Below are 27,851 nucleotides of genomic sequence, written 5' to 3'. Positions count from 1 at the left end.
TTAATATAAAGATAAACTTGGGGAGTCACATTTCCCAATTTCAAAAATTTACAAAAAGCTACAATTATCAAGATAGTGTTTTCCTGGCAGAAAAGACATATAGATCAATGAAACAAAATTGAAAGTCTAGAAATAAACCCTTATACTTATGGTCAGTTTTCGACAAGGGTGCCGAGACAATTCAATGGGGAAAACATTAGTCTCTTCAACAAATGGTGCTTTGACATCAACATGCAAATGAATGAAATTAGAATTTTACCTCACACAATATGCAAAAATTAACTAAAATGGATTAAACACCTAAATGTTACAGCTAAAACTGTAAAACACTTGGGAAAAGACATAGGTGTAAATTCTCACAACCTTGGTTTATTCACTGTGTTTTAGATGACACCACAAGCACAAGCAACAAAATATAAAAATAGATAAATTGGATTTCTTCCAAATTAAAAATTTCTGTGTTTCAAAGGACACCATCAAGAATGTTAAAAGACAACCCTCAGAATCAGAGAAAATGCTTGCAAATCATACATCTGATAAGGGACTAACATCCAGAACATATAAAGAACTTTTACAACTCAACAATATGAGAAAATCCAATTAAAAACTGAGCAAATACTTGAATGGACATTTATCTAAAGAAGATATGCAAGTTGCATATAAGCAGATACAAAGATGCCCAACATCATGAATCATTAGGGAAATGCAATCAAAACCACAATGAAATACCGCTTCACCTAGTATGGCTAAAATAAAAAAGGCAGACAATAGCAAGTGTTGGTGAGGATGTAGAGAAATTGAAGCCCTTAAACATTTCTGGATTGTAAAATAGAACGGCTACTTGGGAAAACAGTTGAACAGTTCCTTAAAATGTTCAACATAGAGTTCCCATATGATTCAGCACTCCTACTCCTAAATATATATGCAAGAGGATTGAAACTTTCATAAGAAAACTTTTATGTGCACATTCACGTCACCGTTACTCATAATAGCCAAAGAGTAGAAACAACTCAAAGCCCGTTAACTGATGAATGGATAAATAAAATGTGCTATATTCTACAATGGAATTCTATTCAGAAAAACAAACAAACAAAAAAGGAACGAACAATGCAGATGAACCTTGAAAACATAATGCTAATTTTAGGATGGTCACAAAAAGCCAAATATCGCATGATTTGACTTATATAAACATCCATTATCTATAGAAAAAGAAAGTAGATTAATAGTTGCCAGGGGCTGGGGTCAAGGGAATGGAGATTAACTGCTAACTCTGGCCATGGCGTTTCTTTTTGTGTTGAAATCGATTGTAGTGGCTTTTGCACAACTCTGAATATGCTAAAAACCACAGAATACCTCAGATGGTGGCTTTTTTCTTAGTAAACCGGTTTAAAAAAAAAAAAAGATAGCCTTGAAAATCCTCTGTTTTATACATGTGAAAATCAGTCTTCACAAATTTCAATACTTCTACTACTAGTAATAGCACTACTTGTAATATACCTCATAGTAGAATGTTTCACAACATCTTGACTAATAACCACTACAGCAGGTAGTGGCCAGCTGTTGGATAGCTTAAACAGGGAAGTGATAGGATCCTATTGATATTTTAGATAGATCACTTTGGTGGTGGTATAGAAGGTAGACCTGAGGAGCCTAGTTCAGGTGTAAGATAATGGGGCCTCTATCAGGTAGTGGGGATAGTACAGAGGGGACATATTATTAGAGAATCAGATATAAAAATCAGTAGAATTTGATGATTAAAAGATTATATAATAACTTACAATGGAGTATAAGCTACAAAAATGCTGAATCACTGTGCTGTACACCTGAAAATAATATAATATCGTGAATCAACTATACTTCCATAAAAATTAATTAATTAAAAAAAAGGCTAGAAGCATTAGTTCTTAGCCTTTGTTGCCCATTAAAATCATTTGAGAACCTTTTAAACAATACCAGTGCCTGGGCCCCACTCTAGAATTTGTAGAAATCAGAATTTTGGGGGTAGATTCTGGGCACTCATATTTTAGAATTATATCTCATGATTCTGATGTGCAGCCAGTGTTGAGAACCACTAACTCAAGTTGTGGAGAAGAGGGAAGAATCAAGGATAAGTGAATACCAGGCTGCCAACTTAGGTTACTAGTAGATAGAGGTGGCCTTTAATGTCTGTTCCATGGTAACTACTCAAATATTTCTTGAATTAAATGAAAATTCATGACTTTGAACTGGAACCAAAATCAATGCCTCATTTAATTTCTAATTATTCTAAATTTGGATGAATTGACCCCAGTTCAAGATATTATTAACTGGAACCCAACCAAAATAACCTCTATCACAAATGAAGTTAAATCAAAATGGATTTTTTGATATGCTTTGAGGAAAAGAATGATAAAAATCACCTGTGTTGATGGCGATATTGTGAATCAAAATGCCAATGGAGATAATTTTATTTATAGTATATTATACAAATTAGTGTTTCTACTGAGTGGCGTTGCCAGAGATTTGGGGTCCTGATACCTGGAAATAGGCAGATATTCAGTAAATATTTGTTGAATTGTAATGTGAAATATCTTTATTCTATGTTATAATATTTATCATACAATTATTATATTAATGGAGAAATGAGAGACAGCTTGTTTGTATTTCAGCTCCAGTTCCACCCACTCTGCCTACACTCTACCTGTACACACCCTACCTTTACATTCTCACTGCTTCTGCTCAAGTTTAGGTGGGATTCTTATTTCCAAATGATAAGAATACAGCTTAAACTATCTTGAATACTAAATGGGATTTTTTGGTGCCTGCAGGTGGAAAGGATGCTGAGATAACATAAGGAATTGAAGGAAGGTCTGCAGGAACCTAGCCTTGGGGATTACAGAACACGGATATCACTCCACTAGAACCCACTCTCATCTCTGCTTGGTTTCATTCTATTTTATTGCAGTCAGGCCTTTGTCAAAAGATCAAAACGGTTGTCTGCAACCGCACAGCCTTATGTTCTGGTACCATGACCTGAAGAGGCAAGATCATTTCTACCCCTGCTCTAAATTGAGAGATTCATTTGGCTCAATCACTGTGCCCAGAGAAAGGAGGTACTTTCTAAGAAAGTAGAAAGTATATGTTGGTTTGGAGCTCATACCAACCCCCATGGGCAGGCAGGGGAAAGTTTGTTCTGGGACCAGATCATCAGCTATCACTGTCCTATCCAAGGCTCCGTTGCCCCAGCCCTTTGATGATTTCCCACTTCAGTTTAGCTGTTTACTGTTCTCAGAACAGCAATGGCAATTAAGATTTGAAAATGTATGGAAAAGCACAAAGTAGTATACAGTTTCAGAGTAGTATTATTGAATATGAGCTGTTTGGTTGAAAATGGGCTACAAAACTAAAATAACACCTTCATTTAACAAAATTTACTTAGTACTTCATATGGACAAGGCATTGTACAGTTATAGTATATCAAACCAAGCCTGGTTATAAGGCACTGTGAAATTATGTAAGATTTCATCAGAGAACTAATTAATTTTATTCTCTTATTTTATTATTTTATTTTTATATATATATTTTTTATTTGTTATTTTGTTACTTCCCCACCATGGAACTGCATATTTATAGAATCTCATTATTGATAGAGAATTTGAGTGACATGGAATTTTTAACAGTAGCTTTTCTGAAATTTGATATTTTCAAAGGGAATATTTTTATACTTATGAAGAGCTTATTCTCATTACTGTCTTTTGATGACCCTTTTTGAAAGCTTATTCAGTGATTAAAAATCACTCAAAATGTGATCTGTAGTTGAGAAGCTTTTTCTAGTTATCTACCGAATTCAAATTTATTACTTTTTCTGTCATTATAGTCTATTGCATCTGCAGACATGGATTTCAACCAGCTGGAGGCATTCCTGACTGCTCAAACCAAAAAGCAAGGTGGGATCGCATCTGACCAAGCTGCTGTCATTTCCAAATTCTGGAAGAGCCATAAGACAAAAATCCGAGAGAGCCTCATGAACCAAAGTCGCTGGGACAGTGGGCTTCGGGGCTTGAGCTGGAGAGTTGATGGCAAATCGCAGTCAAGGCACTCAGCTCAGATACACACTCCTGTTGCCATAGTGGAGCTGGAAATAGGGAAAAGTGGACAGGTGAGTTCAACTTCAGTCAATTTCCCTTTGTCAACTATATTTTCCATTGCATATTAGTCATACATTCAAATTGAGTTTATGTAACTCTCTTTGTTTGCGGAGATAATAGCAGTAGACTCTGTTTCTTAGAATCCCTTTTCCAAGATAGAATCATCTGAAATTTTGGATATTCCCAACTGTGGATAGTCTGAAAACCAGCCTCTGGCAGCTATCTCAGAAGAACAAAATGGGTCAGTAATTGTTGATTGCACAGAAGTTGGCCACTGCTCCACTTAGGTTAGAGCTCAGAGTTCTTGGCGTTTGGCCAGAATCTCCAATGCAATGATAAGGATGCTAAGTAAAGACCAGGAATTGAGATTAAACAAAACAGAACAAAAACTATCTCACAAAACTCATCTTTATAGGCAGGCATAGGAAGCAGTGTATTTTAATTACAGTATTGTTCCTAAATACCCTAAGTATACTACTTCTGTCCTTGAGCCTCCAGATAATTTTTAATTGATCTTGATTGTTTACAAAACAGTATTGCTTTCCTTGCAGTTTCCAGTGTCACTATAGCAGACATCTGCATGTTTTTTTTTAAGTCATTCAGTTTGTACTCAAGATGACTGCCAGATCAGGCTTTTAATGACCAAGTTATGTCTTTTGGGGAAAAAAAAGCAGCAACTTGTATTTAGGAAGAGAAAACCCAGATCACTGACTTAGTTAACCAGATTTATTTTTAGATAAATAATCAAATAAGGGCTTCTATTACATCCTATAATAGAAATTTATATCTTTTCTTCTAATGATGAGAACATTTGTTTAGCTGACAAGTTCCCTCACATATTCCCTTTTGGACTTTCTTGGGTATTTTCAGTATTTGTGGTTCTGTAATGCCTTTAATTTTAATTTAAAAGATAATTCTTTTTAAAAAAATTGTTTTTCAAAATATATTTTGGGGACCTTTTATTCAGTTATTTTACAGTAGTGCTAATTGCCTTTATTGACTTTGGTTTGTCTGATCCTAAAGTCCATTTTCTGAATGGTTTTTTTTTTTCAGGGTGGGGAGTAAATCAGGTTTATTTATTTATTTATTTTTGGAGAAGGTACTTGGGATTGAACCCAGGACCTCATGCATGCTAAGCATGCACTGTACCACTTGAGCTATACCCTCTCCCTTATTTTCTTAACCATTGTGTTATAACAACTTTCCTCCTGTTGTTCCTAGTCCAAACATCTGACAGATTAGAAAGGTGCAGAAAGTGTAACTGGTTATCTAAGTTTCACCAGCCATTTGTATAGGCTATTTATTTTTTATTCTGTCGGTAGTGATTATTTCATTTTGTCTTGAAGTATTTATCATTTGGGCAGGAATATGAAAACGTACATGTCTACTTTGACTTTCCTAGAAAGCAATCATAGTATTTCTTTAACTTGATGTTTTCCTAATATTTCTTAAACTGGGGTTTATAATGTGCCTTTTGATTTTAGTAACCTATATACCATCTGAATCTATTGGGTATTGCTACAGCAGTTTTTAAATCTATTTTTAAGTTCCTATGGTTTTTCTTCCATTTTGTTAGCTACAGTGACAAAAATATTTTTTTTTACTGAATGATTTTTGCCAATCAGTAAATCTAAACACTCTACAAATGATCAGAGATAATATGAAACAAATGGACATTGCTGTCTTTCTTGAAGATTTACCTATCTCAATAGAATTAGTAGGTCTTAGAAGTCAGAGTCCTTAAGCACTCATCTAAGGTGAATTACATAGATGAGGTAGGATATCCCCATTTTCTAAAGAAGGTATATGAGACAGATTAGTGACTTGCTTCAGACGTAGCTGTTAAGTGGTAAAGTGAAAACTAAAATGGGGATCACCAAACTGATTTTTTCCAAAAACCATTGATACCAACAATTAGGAACTTTTATTAGCTTTTCACAATAGTCTGTGCCAAGAAAACATGTCGGTTATACAATGAGGTAATTGAGAGCATTGGTAGGAATATCACTCAGTAATAGGAAGGAAAAAATTTGTGATACACACAAGATAGTTGAATCTCAAAATCATTTCCTAAGTGAAATAAGCCAGATGAAAACTTTTTTTTAGTGTAATATATGATTCTACTCATATAAAATCCTACAAAATGCAAAGTAATCTATAGTGACAAAAAGCAGATGCCTTGGGATAAGAGTAGAGGGAGGTTAGATTAGATTAGAGGGATGCATGAAAATTTTTAAGTGTGGTAAAAATGTTATGTTCATTTTAGCAATGGTTTCATGGTATACATATGTCAAAACTTATAAAATTGTATACTTTAGGTATGCAGTTTATTGTGCATTGTTTATACTCCAAAGTTGTAAAGAAAATGGTTGACATGAAAATGATTGAAAATGTCATTTAACCTGCAAAATCCTTTTAATGCAAATATATTCTTAAGTCAATAAAAGTTATAAAGAAAAAAGTAAACTATAGTAGAACCTGGCTGACAGTAAAATATACAACCCAAATCCTACAGGAAATGTTTTTGTGAGACCTGGATCCTTGGTTAGTACTTCTGTCAGTTTCTAGATGAATGTTATTTATGAGATAGTCCACTAAACCAAACCAGTTTTTAGAACACATGTAGGCAACTCAGTCAAAGTTGTTTTCACACTGCTGACACTAGATGAGCTTGTGAGAGAATTCATGATCCTAGGATATCAAGAGGTTGCTTCTAAGAATGACCAAGTTTTTTTGAACTCTGGTGTGTGTTTGTGTGTGTGTGTGTGTGTGTGTGTGTGTGTGTGTGTGTGTGTGTGTTCATGTACCCCAAGCAACTAAATTACTGTCTTTAAATTATGCATTTTAAATCAGTGGTTCTCAGTCATGGCTGCACATAAAAACTCACCTGTGGAGCTTTAAAAATTGTCATACTCAGGCATACATCAGACCAATTAAATAAGAACCTGTGGGGATGGGACCTGGGCATCAGTAATCTTTAAAACTGGTGATTTCAATATTCAACCAAGGTTGAGAACCTATGTGATAAATACTCTGATTTGAAATGTTAATAGAGCTTAGTATCAAAATTTTACAGTGAGAATTCAATATATGTTGGCACGTTACTTCTGCTTGCCATTATTTGTTAAGTGCTTGGGGACTGTTTATTCAAGCACTGGATGTGGTCGGGGGTATTTTTTTGTTTTCCCCTCCCTTTTTGAATTTCTCTCTATTGCTCAGTTTGTCTGCGTTAGTCCTTTCTTTGGTGCAAAAAGTGCATTTGACAATTGGGAGCCAAGTGCATACATTAACTTTTTTTTTATTAACCACAATATATAATGCCTTTAGGATATGACGATGCCAAAGTAGTAGAGAAGTAACTAAGGCAGATACATTTATGGAACTATGCAGAGCTAGAGGAAATAACTATGCACTAGTGACCTAATTACCTGTCTTATAGAATGGTTCTTTTCAACAGAAATAAAATATTTGCAAGAATAAAACATGAGTTCAGTTGTAAAAGTACACAGAAACTTTGAGGCAAACATTTCATGTCCAAAGAGAAGAACGTCAGTGCTTTGCTTATATAGTTGAGATCCTTTCATATTTGGTCCTAAATCACTGAGGGGCCCAAGCCTTGAGGACTATTAAAATCTAGCATGTATCTTTAGGTAAGTTTTTATTGTTTTGCTTACTTCATTAACATCATTGTTGTGTTTTCCCTTCTTGGAAATTGAATAGAAATTGTAATGGAGTGTGTCCTTTTTTAAAACAGTAACTTTTGGGGAAATAATTTATATGTTTCATGGAGTCTCGAATGTGGGTTTTTTTTTTTTTTTGAGACTGAATTTTGACATTTTATAAAGATGTGTTGGGTTTTCTTTTGTGACTTCTTGTTTTCAAGACCAGTAAGTCGTTTTGAGAGGAAACATTTAGCCACAGCTTCCGTTCTGGACCATTTAGTAATAAATTATTTCTCCTTTCTTTTACTCAATTGTTCTTTTATAAGCATTTAGAGATAATGCCTTGCCTATAGAGATCCTGAAATATCAAACTCAGTTTCTTTATTGCCCTTTTAAAAAAAATGGCTAATGGAGGATGTCAAGATGATGGAGTGGTAGGGCCACAAGCTCTTTCCTTGCTACTACAGTGAAACCAGAACTGAATGTTAAACAACCATCGAAAAAAAGACTAGAACCTAGCAAAAAAGATCTTCTGCAATTGGAAGCATAAACACAGCAGGATGGCAGGACGGGTGTGCTCGCCATATAATTGGGCCCCATACCCCCCACAAGCTGAATAATAGTTAAGTTGCAGAGGCCCTCCCACAGGAGTGAGAGCTCTAAGCCCCACGTCAGTCTCCCCAGCCCAGGTTCTGGCATTGGGAAGAGAAGGAGACCCCAGGACATCTGGTTTTGAAGGCCAGCAGGGCTTGGCTCTGGGAGCCTCACAGGACTGGGGGAAATGGAGACTCCACTAGCTTGGAAAGGGTACACAGAGACTCGCGTGCACCAGGTCCAAGGGCAGAGGCAGTGATTTCATAGGAACCTGGGCCAGGCTTGCATGTTGGATTTGGAGGGTCTCCTGGGGGATGTGGGAGATGACTGTGGCTTACTAAGGGACATAAAAGCTGGTGGTGGACATTCTGGGAGTGGTCATCTACATGAGCTTTCCTGGAGGCTGACATCTTGATTGGATCATTAGCATCAAGACCTAACCCCACCCAGCAGCCTGTAGGGAAGCCTCTGACCAGACAATATACAGAGTGGGAACACAGCCCCACCCATCTGCAGACGTCCTAAGCCACAAAGTCCCTACCCACCAGAGGTCCAGGACCAAGCTTCACCCAGCAGTGTGCAGGCATAAGCCTCTAGTGCAGCCTCATCTACCAGGGGCAGATACTAGAAATAAGAAAGCAACAATCCCAAAGCCTGTGGAAGGAATCCACAAACAGAGAATGATAGACGATATGAGGCAGCAAAGGAATATCTCCTTGGCCAAGGCACAAGATAAAATCCTAGAAGAACAAATAAGTGATGAGGAGATAGGCAATTTATCTGAGAAAGAGTTTAAAGTAATGATGGTGAAGATATTCAGAGAACTCAAGAGGAGTATAGATGCACAGAGCAAACTTTTTAGCAAAGAGTTGGAAAATATAAAGAATACCCAAACAGTTGAAGAATAAAATCACTGAAATGAATAACACACTAGAAAGAACCAAGAATAGACTAAATGACGTAGAAGAATGGATCAGTGAGCTAGAAGACAGATTAGTGGAAATCACTACTGCAGAACGGAAAAAAGAAAACGGAATGGAAAGAAATGGATAGTTTTAAGAGAATTCTGGGACAACATGAAGTGCACTAATATTCCCATTATAGGGATCCCAGAAAGTGAAGAGAGAGAGTAAGGATCTGAGAAAATTTTTGTAGAGATAATCACTGATTCCCCCAACTTGGGGAAAGGAAACAGTCACCCAAGTCCAGGAAGCACAGAGAGTACCACACAGGATCAACCCAAAGAGGAACACACCAAGGCACATAGTAATCAAATTGACAGAAATTAAGGATAAAGAGAAAGTATTAAAATTAGCGAGAGAAAAGCAACAAATAACATACAAGGGAACTCCCATAAGGTTATCAGCTGATTTTTCAGCAGAAACTCTGCAGGCCAGAAGGGAGTGGCACAATATATTTAAAGTGATGTAAGGGGAGAACTTACAACCAAGAATACTCTATCCAGCAAGGCTCTCAGTTAGACTTGATGGAGAAATCAAAAGCTTCACAGATAAACAAAAGCTAAAAGATTTCAGCACCACCAAACCAGCTTTACAATAAATGCTAAAGAACCTTCTCTAGTCATCAAACCATAAGAAAAGAGAACAAAAAGAAGAGAGAAAAAAAAAAAAAAGACCTACAGAAGATTGCTTTGGCTGTTCGGGGTCTTTTGTGGTTCCTTATAAATTTTGGAATTGTTTGTTCTAGTTCTGTGAGGAATGTTGTGAGTATTTTGGTGGGAGTTCCATTGGATCTGCGGATTGGTTTGGGTAGTGTGGCCATTTTGATGGTGTTGATTCTTCCAATCTAAGAGCACAAGAAAATTTTCCATTTCTTTGTGTCATTTTGGTTTTTGGAGTGTAGGTATCCTCCTTTGTTAAGTTTATTTCTAGGTATTTTGATGTTTTTGATGTAATGGAAATGTTTATGCTGGTTATAAAATTCTGGTTTTTGAAATGAAAAAAAAAAAAGTGAATGAAGGGCTGCAAATGGCAAAATATCCTTCTTTCTTATGGGTGAGTTGTATTCCCTTACATATATGTATATATGCTGCATCTTCATTATCTCTTCAACTGTTGATGTGCACTTAGATTGCTTCCATATCTTGGCAATTATAAATAATGTTGCTATTAATAGGGTGTATGTATCTTTTTGAATTAATTCTTACTTTGTGGCTGGCTTTATTCCTTTGATAACTATGTAAGTTTAAAAAGCTAAAGCTCTAAACGTTATTGGAAATAATAAATAGTTCATATATGTATAAAAATAAGTGCAGTAAAAAAAAAAAAAAAAAAAGAAATGAGCTATCAAGCCATGAAAGACATGGAAGAAACTTAAAAGACATATTACTACATGAAAGAAGCCAGTCTGAAAAGGCTACAAACTGATTCCAACCAAATGACATTCTGGAAAAGTCACAGCTACAGAAACAATAAAAAGATCATGGTTTCCGGGGGCTTAGGGAGAGGGAGGGAGGGAGGAATGAACAGATGGAGCACAGGGGATTTTTAGGGCAATGAAATTATTCTGTACGATACTATAGTGGTGGCTACATGTCATTATGCATTTGTCAAAATGCATGGGATGTACAACGTCAAGAGTGAGCCCTAATGTAAACTATGGACTTTGGTTGATAATAACGTCCATGTTGGTTCATCAATTGTACCAAATATGCCACACTGATGAGGGATATTGAGGAATAGGGGAGTATATATATATGTGGGTGGGGAGGGCTATGTGCGAACTCTCTAATTTTCTGCTCAATTCTGCTGTGAACCTGAAACATCTCTAAAAGAATAAAGTCTTAATAATTAAAAAAAGGAAGAATATCTCGCCTGTCACATGCTACAACATGGATGGGCCTTGAAGGTATTATGGTAAGTGAAATAAGGCGGTCACAAAAAGACAAATACTGTATGAGTCCACAAATCTGTAGTATCTAAAGTAGGCAAATTCATAGAAACAGGAAGTAGAATGGTGGTTGCCAGAGGCAGGGGGAAGAGGAATATGGGGGAAGAGTGGCTGGTGTTACTGTCTTTTCTAGCTTTAGTATCCCAAGCGCCACCCTAGTTTTGGGCTGTGTCTTTACTGGACTAATTTTTTTCTGACCAACTCATCATATACTCAGTCTTGTCACTTTTAAGCAGTTAGATGAGAGAATATTACATATCAAGAGAGTATATACAATGATATAATTACTCTAATTTAGAGGATCAAGGTAGGTTAGACTCTGTATTAAAAGGCCAACATTTTGTCTAAAACAAAGGTAAATTAACCTCAAAGGAAAGTAGTTGCTTATTTTTAATTTCCACAGTTCCTTCTAAAACGAAGTACGCTAATCTCCTTGTATAATTCTGGCTGGTATAGAGTAAGAACCTGCTAAAACCTGTGATTAATAATCAATTTATGCTGAGCTCTGTTTTGCACTAGTGTAGCTCCAACAAGCCTGAGCAGTGTCACAACCACCTGCTTTGTGTCAGGAGAAAAAGCCAAATTTAAAAAAGACATTTTCTCTCTCTCTCATTCCCTTTCTCTCTTACATATATATACACCCTTGTAAGTATGTGTATTAATATATGAGGAAATTTGTAAGGATAGGATATAGAGAGTAAATAAAATGACATTTTATTTTATTAACACTTAGTTACTATTTTGAGATCATGTTGCATTTCTCCAAATAGCTATGAAGTGGAGCTTAGATAATCTTACTTGGTTATACAGTCTGTAATGCTTGGCCTGTTTCTGGTAATTCTTGTATTTAAGGTTGATTTTCACATTTAGCAAGTGATAAAGGAAAGCCTCCAGAGAAACTATTCAAATGAATCTAATAAACAAACCACCCTTTTTCAGTAGGAATTGATGACATTTAACAGCTTGAGGATGCTAAGTCAGTTTAGAATATCTATTTTTTTAATTAAGGAATTTTCCATTTTATATTTTATATCAGGTTTAGAACATGGGGTTTATTTAAACTTTAATTCTGGGGGTGGGGTGGGGAATAGCTCAGTGGTAGAGTGCATGCTTAGCATGCATAAAGTCCTGGGTTCAATCCCCAGTGCCTCCATTAGAAAAATAAATAAATGAATTGACACAACATTGTAAAATGATTGTAAATCAATAAAAAATGTTAAAAAAAAGAAGAAAAAGAAATAAATGAAAATAAACCTAATTGCCTCCCCTCTAAAAAAATAAATAAATAAAAATACTTAAAAAAAAAACTTTAATTCTGAATGGATCAATCCTTTTTTGTAGCACTAAGATGCATTTGATAATAATTTGTTTTCTAAAGTTGTGGTCCTAAACTTACAGTTCCAAGATATAATTTATAGAAGGATGTGCCTAAAAGGCTTTGACAGCACAGAAAAGAAAAAGAATAAAAAATTTGGTCCTCCTTGAAACTCATTGTGATTTTCATTGTGTTTATTTTTGCTAAGAAACAAACATAGAGAACCAAACTTTAATATTTAAATTCTGAATAACTCTGAATTAGCTATTTACAAAAAAATACCTGTACAGAAGGAAATGTTTTACCAAAAAAAAAATGCTAAAAAACTTCTGTTTAACATTACTAATTAGAATGAATAATTACATAGCAGAATAGGTAATAGCTACTGGAAGAAAATTAAGTTTTGAGTGTTCATCTAGTTTTGAAACGATTAAAATCAGAATTTTTCAGTATTTGATAATTTACCAGTTAAAATGTAGACATTTTGAGATATATTTTATATGAGAATTGTGTAATAATTGTGTAATAATAATTTAGTATTTTTGATGTATTAACGATTACTCCTCTACTATTAATATAGTACTTGTGTTTTTTATTTTTAGTACTTGTGTTTGTTTTAGCCAAATCTTCGTTAAAAATTTTTATATAGTGTTTTTACATTTATTTTGATCTTAAATGATAACCTTTTGAGACTTGACCCATGAGCAACATTGACATACTTGAATTCTCTTTTCTTTAAAAGACTTGTCTTCCAGGATATCACATTTGCCTAATTTTCCTCCTAGCTTTCTAGTCTGTTTTTTAATTTGTTTGTTTGGTTGGTTGGTTTTGTTTTCCTTTTTAGATCTTTTTTGCTGGTTCTTTCTTATTTCTCCAACTTCCCAGTGTTGGAGTGTTCCTGGGCTTAAGTTCTTGATCCTCTTTCTTCCTTATCTACAATGCACTTCCTAGGTGATCTCATTTAATTTCATGGATTTAAATACCATCTATAGCCTAACAACTCCCAAATTTATGTCTCCAAACTGGATTTCTTCCTTAAATTCCTGATTGTCTATTTATGACATACTTGAGAACTCTACTTAAATGTGAAAAAGTTAATCAAAAAATTGAGTATACCCCAAACTAATTTCCTCCTATGCCTCCCAAATTTGTTCCTCCTGCATTTTTTATCATCTCTGTCAGTGGTACATTCTTCCAGTTCATATCCTCTCTTTTTCTCATGTCCATATCTGGTCCATCATCAAATCTTGCTGAGTTTAGTTTGATTACTTCTCACTACTCCCCTCTACTCTGTTCAGATCACAGTCTCTTCTCTGTAAGATTATAATAATACCCTACTAACTGACCTCTCTGCATCTCCTCTTTAGCTTATTTTCAACTCACAGCAGTGTGTCAACAGAGTGATTCTGTTAAAGGTTAAGTCAGTTAATATATTTATGATTCTCATCTCACTCTAGGGGCTTCCTCTCATAATCAGATTGATAGCTCTCTCCCTTACTCAGTCTATCTAGCTAGACACAGTGGCCTCCTTGCTGATTCATGGAACATGCTGAGCATGCTCCCTCTTTAAGGTCTGTGCATTTGCTGTTCTCTCTTTCTGGATTGGTCTTCCCTCAGAATCTGCAGTTAGTCTTTTCATTTTCCTGAGGTCTTTTTAAAAAATTTACCTTCTCAGTAAGACTTTGACTGACCATCTCTCTAAAGGTTTAGTCCTCCACTTTCTCCTTTATTTTTTGAAAATTTTATTGAGCTGTTACTTCCATCCAATAAACTATTCATTTGAAGTATCCAATTTGATTAATTTTGGCTGGTGTATGCAGTTGTGAAACCACCACAGCAGTTAAGAGGCAGAATGTGTTCATCATCCCTTACGTCTCCTCATGCCCCTGTACAATCCATCTCTCTCTCTACCCCAATTTCGAGGCAACCACCAATCTATCTTTTATCATCATAGGTAGTTTTTTCTGCTTTATATTTTCTTCTTGTCATTTATTGCTACCTAGCATGCTGTATATTTTATTTTATTTATTAATCTTGTCTGTGGTCCACATTAGCATGTAAGGGGGGCAAGGATTATTACTGTTTTGTTCACTGCTATATGCTCAATGTCTAGGATGCTGCCTGGCACAATAATGTTCAGTAAATATTTGTGTAGGTGCTGAGGAACAATATAGACAAGTCTCGTCTCTTAAGGAGCTTACAGTAAACAAAAAATAGTAGTAATTATTGTGAGACTGTATATCAGAGCCTGAAGAGCCTTATCAAAGCTCTGAAGAGGAAATGGCTCTCTTTACCCAGGAAGTTGAGGAAAGCAGTTCTGAGGAGGTAACATTTGCATTTAATTTCTCTGACTTCAACTCTGATTCAGAGCTGAGTGTCATGAACTAAGAACAACAAAAAAGTTGGCACAGGTTGTGTGAATTCTCTAGAGTTTATGAACATAACCCTTGCAATTAACACATAGGTATGACCTTTAGCACTGGGTTAATACAGGTTCCTGATGATTTCCATTTCTTTTTTTTTTTTTTAAACCACTTCCTACATGGTTTTCCAGTTTCTTAAACTATAGGCAACGAGAAGTACCAAGAAATAAATCGGCAGAAAAATTGTTGTAAGCAACAGCAAGATTCATTTACTGCTGTGTTCTCAGCATCACTGTGTATCAGTATCATTTGAGGAGCTTTAAAAAATTATGGATGCCCAGACCCCACCCCAAAATAAAGGGCTTTTGCTTTTGTTTGAGAGAGGGAAGTTTTCTCTAAGGAGGCAGGCTGATACGAGAGCACAAAATACGTGTAGAGGGAACAGCAAGGGCAGGAAGTTGGCTTTGGTAAGATACCTGGATGTTTTTTTCTGAGTGTAATAGGGAACCGTTAGAGGATTTCAAACAAGGGAGTCATGAAATGTGATTTATGTCCTCAATAGGATCACTTTGATTCACGTGTGAAGGGTGAATTATAATATAGTCAGAAGTGAAGCTGTGATACTGAGATCCCAGAAAAGAAATAACTAAGATTGGAATTGGTTTTTTGCACATTAAGAGCTATTCTCTTGCTTCCAAATCTCTGTATTATAGTAGTTAAGTATAATGGGGTCTCAAGTTAAAAACAAAGAACCAAAAGCTTCACCCTTTGTTCTGTTAGCAAGGTTAGGTATCCAGAATGAACAGAGAGAAAATTTAATACTCCTCTTCAAAATGGGGCTACATGGATTTCTGACAACCTTCCTTCCAATTTTCTACTTCTGTTCCACAATTATGACAATCATCCTTTTTAAATTTTATTGTAACATGTTTCAAAATTTGGCAAGCCCAGGGATAAGTAATAAAAATCATTATAGTACTGAAAGGAAAAAGAGGGAAGGCAGGATGACACTTAGAGGGAGCTATTGTAGGGGTCCAGGTGAGATAATACTAGCCAGGAAGATGAAGATAATTTTAGTAGTTGAAGTGAGCAGATACAAGAAATGTTTTAATGTATATGAGTTGCTTTGAGGTGGGTTGAAAGGGATGTAGAAAATGAAACAAAGTGAGGAATTGGGGATAACTCTCTTTTTGCATGAATATGTTAGTATGAATTGGTAACCGTAGTCTTTGTTTAACAGTCTTATTGCTTAATTGACCATCTAATATACAACTTGAGATTTTTAAAATTTAATTCTTATTTTTATTGAAATGTAGTCAATTTACAGTGTTACAGCTTGAATTTTTTGATGGCTCTTTCTAGCCCTTCCACTTGGGGAAAAATCAATCAAAAGAAATTAACATTTGGCAGTTAAGAAAATGCTGTTTGTGCTGAAGTAATTTATTTTTAAACTTCCAGTTTATGAAAAGACGCATTAGAGATTATTGAGCTTAAATTTTTCCTGATAGACTTTAAAAAAATCATTGTTTCTTATGATATACCCTTTTCTGTATGTATATTATGCTTCAGTATAAAGAATTAAAGATGGAGAAAGAGATGAATGTTTGTCTTTGCAAACTCGTTGACCCTGGGAGAACAGGGCTTTGATGCTGCTGAAGTCCTCAGTTTCTGACTAGTAGCCTGCCAGCAGGCAGCCCCTGGTGTTGGACTTCTTTCAGATTCTTGCCATTCAGGCTCTCTGATTCTATTCTTGTAGACAGATGGGATTCTTGAGAGGGAGCCAGGAAACTAAGCCTTAAAGAGGGCTTGGAAACAATTTTTGGGTGTAAGTCCTTTGTGCTAAAATCAGGATGGCAGTGTATCCTGCCCAGCAGTGTTGAAACTGCTTGTGTTTGTCTTGTATTTGTGTACTGGCTGGTGGGCTGTGGGCTTCATTCCATGTATGCCACTGCTCTACTTCCAAGATGAATGCAGAAGGCCTCTGGCCCAAGCCTAGTCTTAGCACTTTTTTAATTGTGTAAAATATACATAACGTAAAATTTACCATTTAACTACTTTTAAGTGTACAAGTTCAGTGGTATTAAGTACATTCCCAGTGTTGTGTAACCATCAGCACTCTCTATTTCCAGAACCTTTTCATCATCCCGAACAGCAACTCTGCACCCATTAAACAGTAACTCCTTATTCTCACCTTTCTCTGTCCCCTTGTAATCTCTGTCTGCTTTCTGCTTCAATGGATTTGACTACTCTAGGGACCTTAAATAAGTGAAATCGTACAGTATTTGTCTTCTGTGACTGGCTTTTCCACTTTGCATAATGTCTTAAGATTCATTCATGTTGTAGCATTCTGTTGGAATTTCATTCTTTTTTAAGACTAATATTCCACTGTTATTATATGCCACATTTTATTTATCCATTAATATGTTTTTTTTTAATTGAAGTACAGTCAGTTCCACTGTGTCAATTTCTGGTATATAGCACACTGTCCCAGTCATACATATACATACATATATTTGTTTTCATATTTTTTATTAAAGGTTATTATAAGATATTGAATATAGTTCCATATGCTATACAGAAGAAACTTGGTTTTTTAAATTTATTTTTATATATAATGGCTAACATTTGCAAATCTCAAACTCCCAAATTTATCCCTTCCCACCCCGTTTCCCTGGTAATCATTTGATTGTTTACTATGTCTGTGAGTCTGTTTCTGTTTTGTAAATAAATTCATTAGTGTCCTCTTTTTTTTTTTTTTCAGATCCCTCATATAAGTGATATCATATGATATTTTTCTTTCTCTTTCTGGTTTACTTCACTTAGAGTGATGATCTCTGGGTCCATCCATGTTGTTGCAAATAGAATTATTTTATTCTTTTTTATGGTTGAGTACTATTCCATTGTATAAATACACCACAGCTTCTTTATCCAGTCATCTGTTGATGGACATTTAGGTTGGTTCCATGTCTTGGCTATTGTATATAGTGCTGCTATGAACATTGGGGTGCATGTATGTTTTCAAATTAGAGTTGCCTCTGGATATATACCCAGAAGTGGGATTGCTGGATCATACGGTAAGTCTATTTTTTGTTTCTTGAGGAATCTCCATACTATTTTCCATAGAGGCTGCACCAAACTACATTCTCACCAGCAGTGTAGGAGGGTTCCCTTTTCTCTACACCCTTTCCAGCATTTATTGTTCATGGACTTTTGAATGATGGCCATTCTGACTGGTGTGAGGTGATACCTCATTGTTGTTTTGATTTGCATTTCTTTGATAATTAGCGATAATTGAACATTTTTTTATGTGCCTGTTGGTCATTTGCATGTCTTCATTGGAGAATTGCTTGTTTAGGTATTCTGCCCATTTTTGGACTAGGTGGTTTGGTTTTATGTTATTAAGTTGTATGAACTGTTTCTATATTCTGGCAATTAGGCCTTTGTCAGTTGCATCATTTGCAAATATTTTCTCCCATTCCGTAGGTTGTTGTTTTGTTTTGCTTATGGTTTCCTTTGCTGTGCAAAAGCTTTTAAGTTTAATTAGGTCCCATTTGTTTATTTTTGCTTTTATTTCTATTGCCTATGTAGACTGTCCTAGGAGAATGTTGCTGAGATTTATGTCAGAGAATGTTTTGCCTGTGTTTTCTTCTAGGAATTTTACTGTGTGTTGTCTTATTATATTTAAGTCTTTAAGCCTTTTTGAGTTTGTTGTGTATGGTGTGAGGGGAGTGTTCTAACTTCATTGGTTTACATGCTGCTATTCAGTTTTCCCAACACCATTTGCTGAAGAGACTGTCTTTTCTCTATTTTATATTCTTGCCTCCTTTGTCGAAGATTAATTGACCATAGGTCTGTGGGTTCATTTCTTGGCTCTCTATTCTATATCCATTAATCTGTTGATGGACATTTGAGTTATCTTCATCTTTTGATTTTTTGTGAATAATATTACTATGGGCACAGTGTACAAATACCTGTTTGAGTCCCTGCTTAGCATATATACTTAGAAGTAGAATTGCAAGATCATATGGTAATTCTATGTTTAACTTTTTGAGGAACTGCCAAACTGTTTTCTACAGTGGTTGCAACCATTTTATATTTTTTCTAGCAATGCACAAGAGTTATAATTTCTACACATCCTCATCAGCACTTGTTATTTCCTTCCTCCTTTCTTTCTTTTCTTTTTTTAATTTCCATTCTAATGGGTGTGAAGTGGTATCTCATTGTGGTTTTGAGTTACATTCCCTGATGATTAGTGATGTTGAGCATCTTTTCATGTACTTATTGTCTATTTATATATCTTCTTTGGAGAAATGTCTACTCAAATTCTTTGTCCATTGTTTAACCTGGCTGTTTGTTGTTACTGTTGAGTTGTAGGAGTTCTTTGTATATCCTGGATATCAATCACTTATCAGATATATGATTTGCAAATATTCTCTTTCATTCTGTAGGTTTTCTTTTCACTCTCTAGATAATATCCTTCAATGGACAAAAACTTTTAATTTTTGTATAGTCCAATTTATCTGTCTTTTTCTTTTGTTTCCTGTGCTTTTAGTGTCATGTCCAAGAAATAATTACCAAATTCAGTGTTGTGAAACTTTCCCCCTGTTTTCTTCTAGGAGTTTTATAGTTTTAGCTCTTATGTTTAGGTCTTTGATCCATTTTGAGTTAATTTTTGTATATGGTGTAAGGTCTTTCTTAACACTTTTGGGTGGATTTTTAAAAAAGGATTTCTCAAATGCAGAGACAGAAAGTGGAACTTTTGAACTTAGAAGCTAAGTTTCAGGCTTATCATGCTTCTGAACTTTCTAAATAGCTCTGTCTATAGTTAATTAAAGAGACCTCAGTGGTATCACCGAAGATACAGGTGGCAATAATAATGAGTGGTAGAGACTAGGAACAAGCTCAGGTTAATAAAATAAGTTCAATGTCCTTTTCATTGCCAGGGTTATTAACCTAAGTAGATTAGAGGAAGCTAATAATAGAGGAAGTATATCTGAATTTTAATAAGTCATTTAATACTCTATGGTTACAGTAGAGGGACATGAACTGAATTATGATGATAAAGCTGGTGAGTACATAGCTAATTGAGTGGTGACATCCAAACAGTATTGATCACAAAATGAGTCTGACCAGTTATTTTATGCTAGATAACTCCCCCTCACACACTCCCTTAGTCTGGAGAAAACAACCTGGCCCTCTAAGAATATAATATAAGATTTCCATGTTCTGTCACTTATTTTTTTTTAATTAAAGTATCATCAGTTTACAGTGTTGTGTCAGTTTCTGGTGTGCAGCACAATGCTTCAGTCATACATATACATACATATATTTCTTTTCATATTCTTTTTCACTATAGGTTACTGCAAGATATTGAATATAGTTCCCTGTGCTATAAGGTAGAAACTTGTTTATCTATTTCATATATAGTCATCAGTATCTGCAAATCTCAAACTCCCAATTTATCCATTCCCACCCCCTCCCCCGCCCCAGTAACCATAATCTATCACCTATTTATATTGTACAGTCCAACCAACTGGGACTGTATATTCTATACATGCATATTCTTTTCCATTGCTATTGGAATGTTCTTTATCCATCCCCATTTTTGCTTGGCTAAATACTTTTTTTTCTTTAGAGTTCATATTACTGAATATCTCTGCCATGAATTCCTCCCTAGTTATCTCAACTGGATCAGAGAATCTGAATTCTCAAGATACTTGAACCTTTCTTTAACATTTGATACAACTTAGATTTAAAATGAAAAACAAAGCACTTATATTAGTGTCTAACTTAAGCAAGAAAGGAGGTTAGCAGTTTATGTACTTAGGAAGCCTAATGTGGTTCCTGACTTCAGATACCTCTTGGTTCTCTCTGGCTCTGTTCATGTTATTCTGTAAATAATCTTACCCCCTGTGAAGGTAAAATGATGGCTCTCAAGCCCAGACTTATCTTTTCAGCTTAGCAATACCAGTGGGAAGAGGTATTTCTCTCTTCTCTCTTTCTCTTTATATATATATTTATTAAAGGCTGAGATTCTTATTTTCCTTGCTTACGTCACATGGCCACCTATGGAAAAGTCACTCTTAACAGAAATTAAGGTAATTTAAACTTGCACTATTTGTCCAGCTCTTTAACCAGGGGTAAGGTAAGGTATAGATTGACAGCTGATACCACAGGGGATAGGTGAGGAGTAGTTTCTGAAAGGAATTAGGCATATTGGACAAACAAAACCAATATAAGTCCACCACAGTGCCTTGTTAGTTTATGGCTTCAAGAAGCCCACAGTTTTCCACTAATATTTGTATTCCTTATAACCTCAAAATATTAAAGTAGGTGTGATAAATTTTTGAATGAGTTGATAAGGAAAGAATCCGTGTATTAGTTATCTACTGCTATATAACAAATAACCCCCAAAATCAGAGGCTTAAAAAACAACAAACATTTATTATTTCACATAGGAGTTGGGATAGGAATTTTTGGAGCAGTTTAGGTAAGTGAGTCTAGTTCAGGGTCTCTCATGAGTGGCACATCTGTGTCATCCAGGACTATAGCCATCCCAAGGCTTGACTGAGGCTGGAGGGTCTGTCTCCAGGCTTACTCATGGCTGTTGGAAGAGGCCTGAGTTTCTTCCTGGTTGTTGGCCACAGTGTAACATAGCAACTGGTTTCTTCCATGTGAGTGATCCAAGAGAGAAAAAGCAAGCAGGAAACTACAGTGCTTTGTATGACCAAGTCTCTGACTTGTACACCATTACTTCTGCTTTAAAAAAAAAAACAAGTAAATATATGCCACAGTTTATTTTTGCTGGGAAAAAATGAGGGATAGAATAACATTAACAAGTATGGAATTAATGAAATTAGTTCTTCTTGGTTTGTTATTGTATGTTTGAATTCTCATCAATTTAGCAAATATCTACTGAGTGTTTACTATCAGAACAACTAATAGCTATTATTTATTATATCCTCACCATGTACCAGATGCTCTTCTAAACATATTTTATGCATTGACTCATTCAGTTCTCTTACCAGCCCTCTGAAATAAGTATGATTTTTTTTTTCTGGCTTCAGATTAACTTTATTTTTGAATAATATATTTATATATTCTTAATATTAAACTCTTATTTGATACGTGACTCACAAATATTTTCTCCCATTCCTTAGTGTGTTTTCATGTGCTTGGTAATGACCTTTGATACATGAGAGTTTTTAATTTTTATGAAGTCTAGTTTATCTGTTTCTTTCTTTTATTGTTCATGCTTTTAATGTCAGATCTACGAATTCATTGCCAATCTGAGTCATGCAGATTTACCCCTATTTAGCTGAAGAGCAGTAGGTCAGTATAAGTATTTAGGTCATTGGTCGATTTTGAGTTAATTTTTATGTATGGAATAAAGTAGGGATTGAATGAATTTTTCTTTTTGATATATTATTTTAGAGGGAAAGAACTCTAACCTGTGAATGTGTGTTTGTTCTTACACTTTAGGACAGACAGTATCTAACTTAGGTTGTAGGTTATTTTATTAATTTTCCTGTAGTGTAGTTTTTGATTGTTCTGTGAGACCCTAAGAAAGTTGCTAACTCATAGTTTTTGAAAAATTGTTTTGCTTTTTTTAACCTTTTGAATTTTAGTAATGAAAGAGGGTAGTTGTAGAAACTGTAAGTCAGATAGTTTAAGATCAATCTTCTAATATTATTTACCACTGCTCCCTTTCCTTTTACATGAAGTGGGGACCAGTGTAAATTGAGGTACTTAGTGAACAAGTTACGAGGATAAAATATTTTTAGCAGTCTGTTTAGGTGTTTTTCTTTAGAATGTGTGTGGTTATTTTTAAAATTTTTTTTGTGAGGGGGGGAGGTAATTAGGTTGGTTGGTTATTTATTTATTTATTTATTTATTTATTTATTTATTTATTTATTTATTTAAATGGAAGTACTCAGGGATTGAACTCAAGACCTTGTGCATGCTAAACACTCACTCTACCACTGAGCTGTTCTCTCCCCGCCTTGTAAAATGTGTTTTAAATATAGTTTCACATTTTTATTTCCTTTAAACAGTTGAGTATGGGGGTACTTTTGAATAATATGATTCTTGTAAATTTGTACTTTATGCCCCCTGTACTCCAGTGGAAATGATAATAGCAATAAAAAATAGAAACTCAGAAGAGTTAGCCACATTGATGGAAGATAAACTTGTCTGTGAGCCTAAAATGGGTCAAAAAGCAAAGTGATGAGTTGGGCTAAAACCATGGGTCTTCAGTCTCCAAAATAAGTGTTGGTAGCTGAGTTTGATTCCTATGCAAGCAAAGGAAGTAAATGCATTTCACAGATACCATTTATAAAAATGTTTAAAAACATCCAGATCACTTAAAAATATGCATGTGATGGTAAATATAAAGTTCAGAATAGTAGGTACCTCTGAGGAGTGGAGAGAGGAAAATGAGACAAAGGAAGAAACCAGTAGCACAGTGTAAACTTTTATTACTTAAAAATACGTACTAACAAAAAGAAAATTTGAGTGTCTGTTCATTGTAGGGGAGAAGGGGTACTTATAGGAATTTAGCCTAAGGAAACAACCTGAGATTCTCTAAATATTTATTTATGCAAATATTCTTATGGGATTTATGTGATAGAAAATTAGAAACAACTGAATTCCAATAATTGGCAAATGAATGGGGGCCAGTGAGGGAGAATAAGTGAATAACCATATAATTGGTTAGATCTACTGTATGATTTCTACAGTCATTTTATTTTACTTAAAAAAATTTCTTTGTTATGTTTTGAAATTTTATTTATTTTTTATTTTAGTTTTTATTTTTTGATTAACAGTATTGTATTAGTTTCTGGTGTACAGCATAGTGATTCAGTTGTATGTGTGTGCGTGCATATATATATATACATATATATGCACGCACACACATATTCTTTTCCATTACAGGTTATTATAAGAACTCTATAGTCATTTTTTAAAAATCAGTGTTTTTCAGATTACTTAATGATATTGGAAAATGAAATAATGTTCAGTGTGGAGAAAAAAACAAAATACAGAACTGTATATATGGTATATAAGTATAATCCAAATTTTACAAAAAATTTTTATTCTTATAAAATACACATAACATAAAATCTACCTTTAGTGACATTTATTACATTCAGAATGTGCAACCATCATAATCCAAATTTTAGAAATATGTATTTACTTGCATAGGAAAAAGTGCCCCCCAAAATACACAAAAAATGTTCTTGGAGATTATTTTTGTGTGATGGAGATGTTTGTATTTCTTATTTTTTATCCATTTTAGTATTTTCCATCTTTTCACATGCCTTGTTTGTTTTCCTATTCCTAAAGAGTCATTCTAAGCTTTAAAGTAGTAATGTTTATTTCTTTTATTTTTAATCCTTTTAAAAAATGTTTATTTTCTCTTTGCTTATTTTGAAATGTCATACAAAAGGCTGAACAGCTTGAAAATAATTCATTTTGACATGTGTACAGGAAAAATGCTATACTGCATCAGGTTAATAATAAGGAAAAAGGTTAATTAAGAAATTGAATGAGGTTTAGAATTAAACTCTGATAATGTTTTAGGTTCTTTCTTATTGTTGGACAGCATTCTAAAAAGTTAAACAATTACCATTTCATTGAGGTTTTCAAATTTACTAATAAATATTTGTCTTAATATTTTCTGGTCATAAAATACTCTCCATATATGTTGTATACAATAATTAGCAATATTTAGGTGATGAAGGTGTAGAAGAAATCTTTGTACTGTGTTTGGATTTAAATCTGCTGGGGACAGTATTTTATTTTACTTGCAGTCTGCACAAGGAAAAGCTAGACCTAGATCTTTTCAACTAAAGAAAATGACTACAAGATTTTTAAAGAGTTCATTATAAGCCTAGTGAATTTCTTTATAATATATGTGGTATGTGGCTGTACTCTATAGGTAAGTAAATTATACACGTATCCTCCCTGTCGATGGTTACATTCCAGGAAGGTAAAATAGGAATTTTGTATTGAATCTGTTGGGAAGTTATCTATGAATATCTCAGAGGATCACACTTCTTCAGGGCATATATAAATTCAAATTTAAACAAGACCTTTCCCTACCTGTCTAATCTCATAAGAATGTTCTTTGTTTATAGGCTCCTGTAAGCATGTAATGTGATGTTACCTTATGTAATTAATATGAGTTACCTTATCAGCAGGTATTTTGAAAATCCAGAATATTTACCACAATATTATTTATTACCCAAACTTATCTAATACCTAATTTAATACCTTATCTAATATCTAATTTCTTTTCTTCTTCACCAAGTGTCAACCGAAAAAAAAGCAGAACGTTAGAGCTGTGAGTTCAATTTTACTTACTGAGGACTGTAGCCTGGGAGATAGCTTCTCAGATAGCTCTGAGGAACTGCTCTGAAGACATAGGGAGAGGTCAGTATATGTATGATTTTGGTGTAGGAGGTACGTGCAATCAGGTACACTTCTTGGGAGAAGTTTGCTGCTGGTCATGAGGAGCAGATGTCTCTGTTAATGATTTTAGTGCTTTTCTAGGTATGACAAGATGCAAAAAAATTGGTTTCATAAAATTTTCTCCTAAAAATATCTATCTACAGGCCTGTTCTGCCAGGTTTTTTTCCAGAGCACAGAGTGCCTCATTCCTGCTCTCTACCCTGCATTCCTTTCAGAGTGTTTTAAAGGTCAGTGACTACAGTTGCTAGTGACTTAATTCTTGTAGAACCAGGTGGCAAGCAACATTTTTTAGCTGACATTCAGAAAGGGTGCTAAGCCAATAAGCCAATAGTAATAACAAAGATATCATTTGCTTTCTGACAGGTTAGCAAAAGCCCAGTGAGGATGTACTGTTCTTATCCTACTTTGCACATAGGAAAACTCAGACATGGAAAGGTAATGTAACTTGCTCAGGATCACACAACTGGTAGAAGACAGAACCAGGATTCAGACACAGGCCTATCTGAATTCAATCAGACCTTACGTCATAACTCAGCAACCCACCTAGCTGCCTGTTGCTGTGTGATCGGTGCTCTCCCTCACTTTTAGCCTCCTAGGACTAGTTTTTCTTGGTGGTATACCTCACCCTTTGGTGCCAGGTCCCCTGTGTTTTCTAAGGAGATGATGTTGTCATGAAAGGTATAGAGGAAGAAGAATGGTAGATTCTGTATCCCACCATTCTTGGACTTAAACTCCACCTCTGATACTTACTGGCCTAGTCACTAAACCATTTTGATCCTCAGATTTCTCACTCATTAAATTACTTTAAAAGTAATATATTTTAAAAAGTTATTTTGAAGGTTAAAGATAGTGTACATTATGTATATGAATATATAAGATATATAATATGTATATAAATGTATCTCAGTGCCTGTCACATTTAAAAAACAACTAAGTGGTTTAAAAAAAAGATTCATTCCATCCACAGGCTATCTACTACCACTGTCACCTGTAATTCCTCTTAATTTTAGTCAAAATTCTTTTGGGGAGTTTCTGGTTCTCTCTTTTGCTGCTTATTTTGGTACCACCTTGTTTTGTGTATACTCTTAATTCTTTTTGCATTTCTTTAATGATAAACTGTTATCTTAGTACTGTTATATCACGTGCAATTATTATTCATAGTTTTCTCAAAAGTCACTAGCCTAAAACCTTAGATCACCATCATTGATAGGGTATAGTCTGGTGTTTCCTTTCTTAATATGTCTAATTATATCATGGATAAGTTCTGAATTATGCAAATATAGGTGTAGCATCCTATATTTCAACTCATATTTCTCTTGTACAAAATCAAGAGCTGTAAAATTTTATAAAACCATAGGTCTAATATTTGCCATTTCTATAGTAATTTGATCTAGTGAATTGACTATGTTATTGCTAATTCTTTGGAAGAGCATAGGTAATTATTCTACTAAGAATGGTTGTTTTAGTCTTAGTAACATGCCATGTACTCATAATTTCCTGTCTTGTGTGTCATGTCAGGTAAAAATTACTGGCAAACACAGAAACACCTCCTTTAGAACCATGTTGGAATATGGGCATTGCTCTGCATATTTTGGAGACATTTAAATTTTTAGCATAATTTTATGACAGAAAAGAACAGGAATGTCTTCAAGTCCTGTACCTTAATTTGAAAATGGATAGTAGTAGCAACTAAGTTAAGTTCCTAATTTTGATAGTTCATGTTAGCCTGTTTGGGGCATTTAGGAAAACATTGGAATAGAAAATCTTCCCTTTTAAAGACCCAGTAATAATGTCAGGTTATTTAGGAAGAGTAGAGTAGGAACTAATAGTCACCAGGGAGTGTTCTGCTGCCCAGATGATTCCAGTGTTGTGGTTTTATATAAGAATGTTTACAGAGACAAGATTTTCAGCATGATCACTCTGTCTTTAAGCCTCTGTGTAGGTCTGCTGTAAGGTCTTATTTTTACAGTGGAAGGGAAGGGATGGCATTTTCTGAGAGAAGAGAGATCATAGCTTTCTCTGAAATTTACAGGGCCTTAATCTCCAGTTTTGACACACTTTAATGTTTGGCAATAATTTAGCAAAAAGTTACTTTAAAAAATTAGTTTTCAAAGCTTTATGTAAACCGTAAATGTGTGTCTTTTATAATTCAAGAATCCAGCTGTTTTATTAGGGCCATTATTTTGATAGATTTTTTTTTCCAATTGACTAATAAAGCTATTTAGTTCTCATCAGAATCTTCAATTGGATTATTTTGAAGCAAACTCCAAAAGTCATCTAATCTGTGGAAACCTTGTATCTCTTTATATGTATAATCACAACACTATTATCCCACCTGAAAAGAACTGACAGTTGTATCTTAGCAACACCAACTGTCTGATGTTAAAATTTCCCCAACTGTATAACC

General features: G+C 34.7%; 1 protein-coding gene across 1 annotated transcript in view; it reads left to right on the top strand.

Annotated features, from left to right (window-relative positions):
• The window catches only part of COMMD1 (copper metabolism domain containing 1), a 109,193-nt gene that overhangs the window by 34,653 nt on the left and 46,689 nt on the right, over window positions 1-27,851 (top strand). The window contains exon 2 of the mRNA XM_010989777.3: window positions 3,857-4,138. Coding sequence (XP_010988079.2) covers window positions 3,857-4,138 — 282 coding nt within the window. The remainder of the gene's footprint in view (window positions 1-3,856; window positions 4,139-27,851) is intronic.

This window comes from Camelus dromedarius, chromosome 15 (assembly GCF_036321535.1).
Source record: "Camelus dromedarius isolate mCamDro1 chromosome 15, mCamDro1.pat, whole genome shotgun sequence".
Lineage (NCBI taxonomy): Eukaryota > Metazoa > Chordata > Mammalia > Artiodactyla > Camelidae > Camelus > Camelus dromedarius.
The sequence above is the reverse complement of the archived record's forward strand: the minus strand, read 5'-3'. Positions and strand labels throughout refer to the sequence as shown.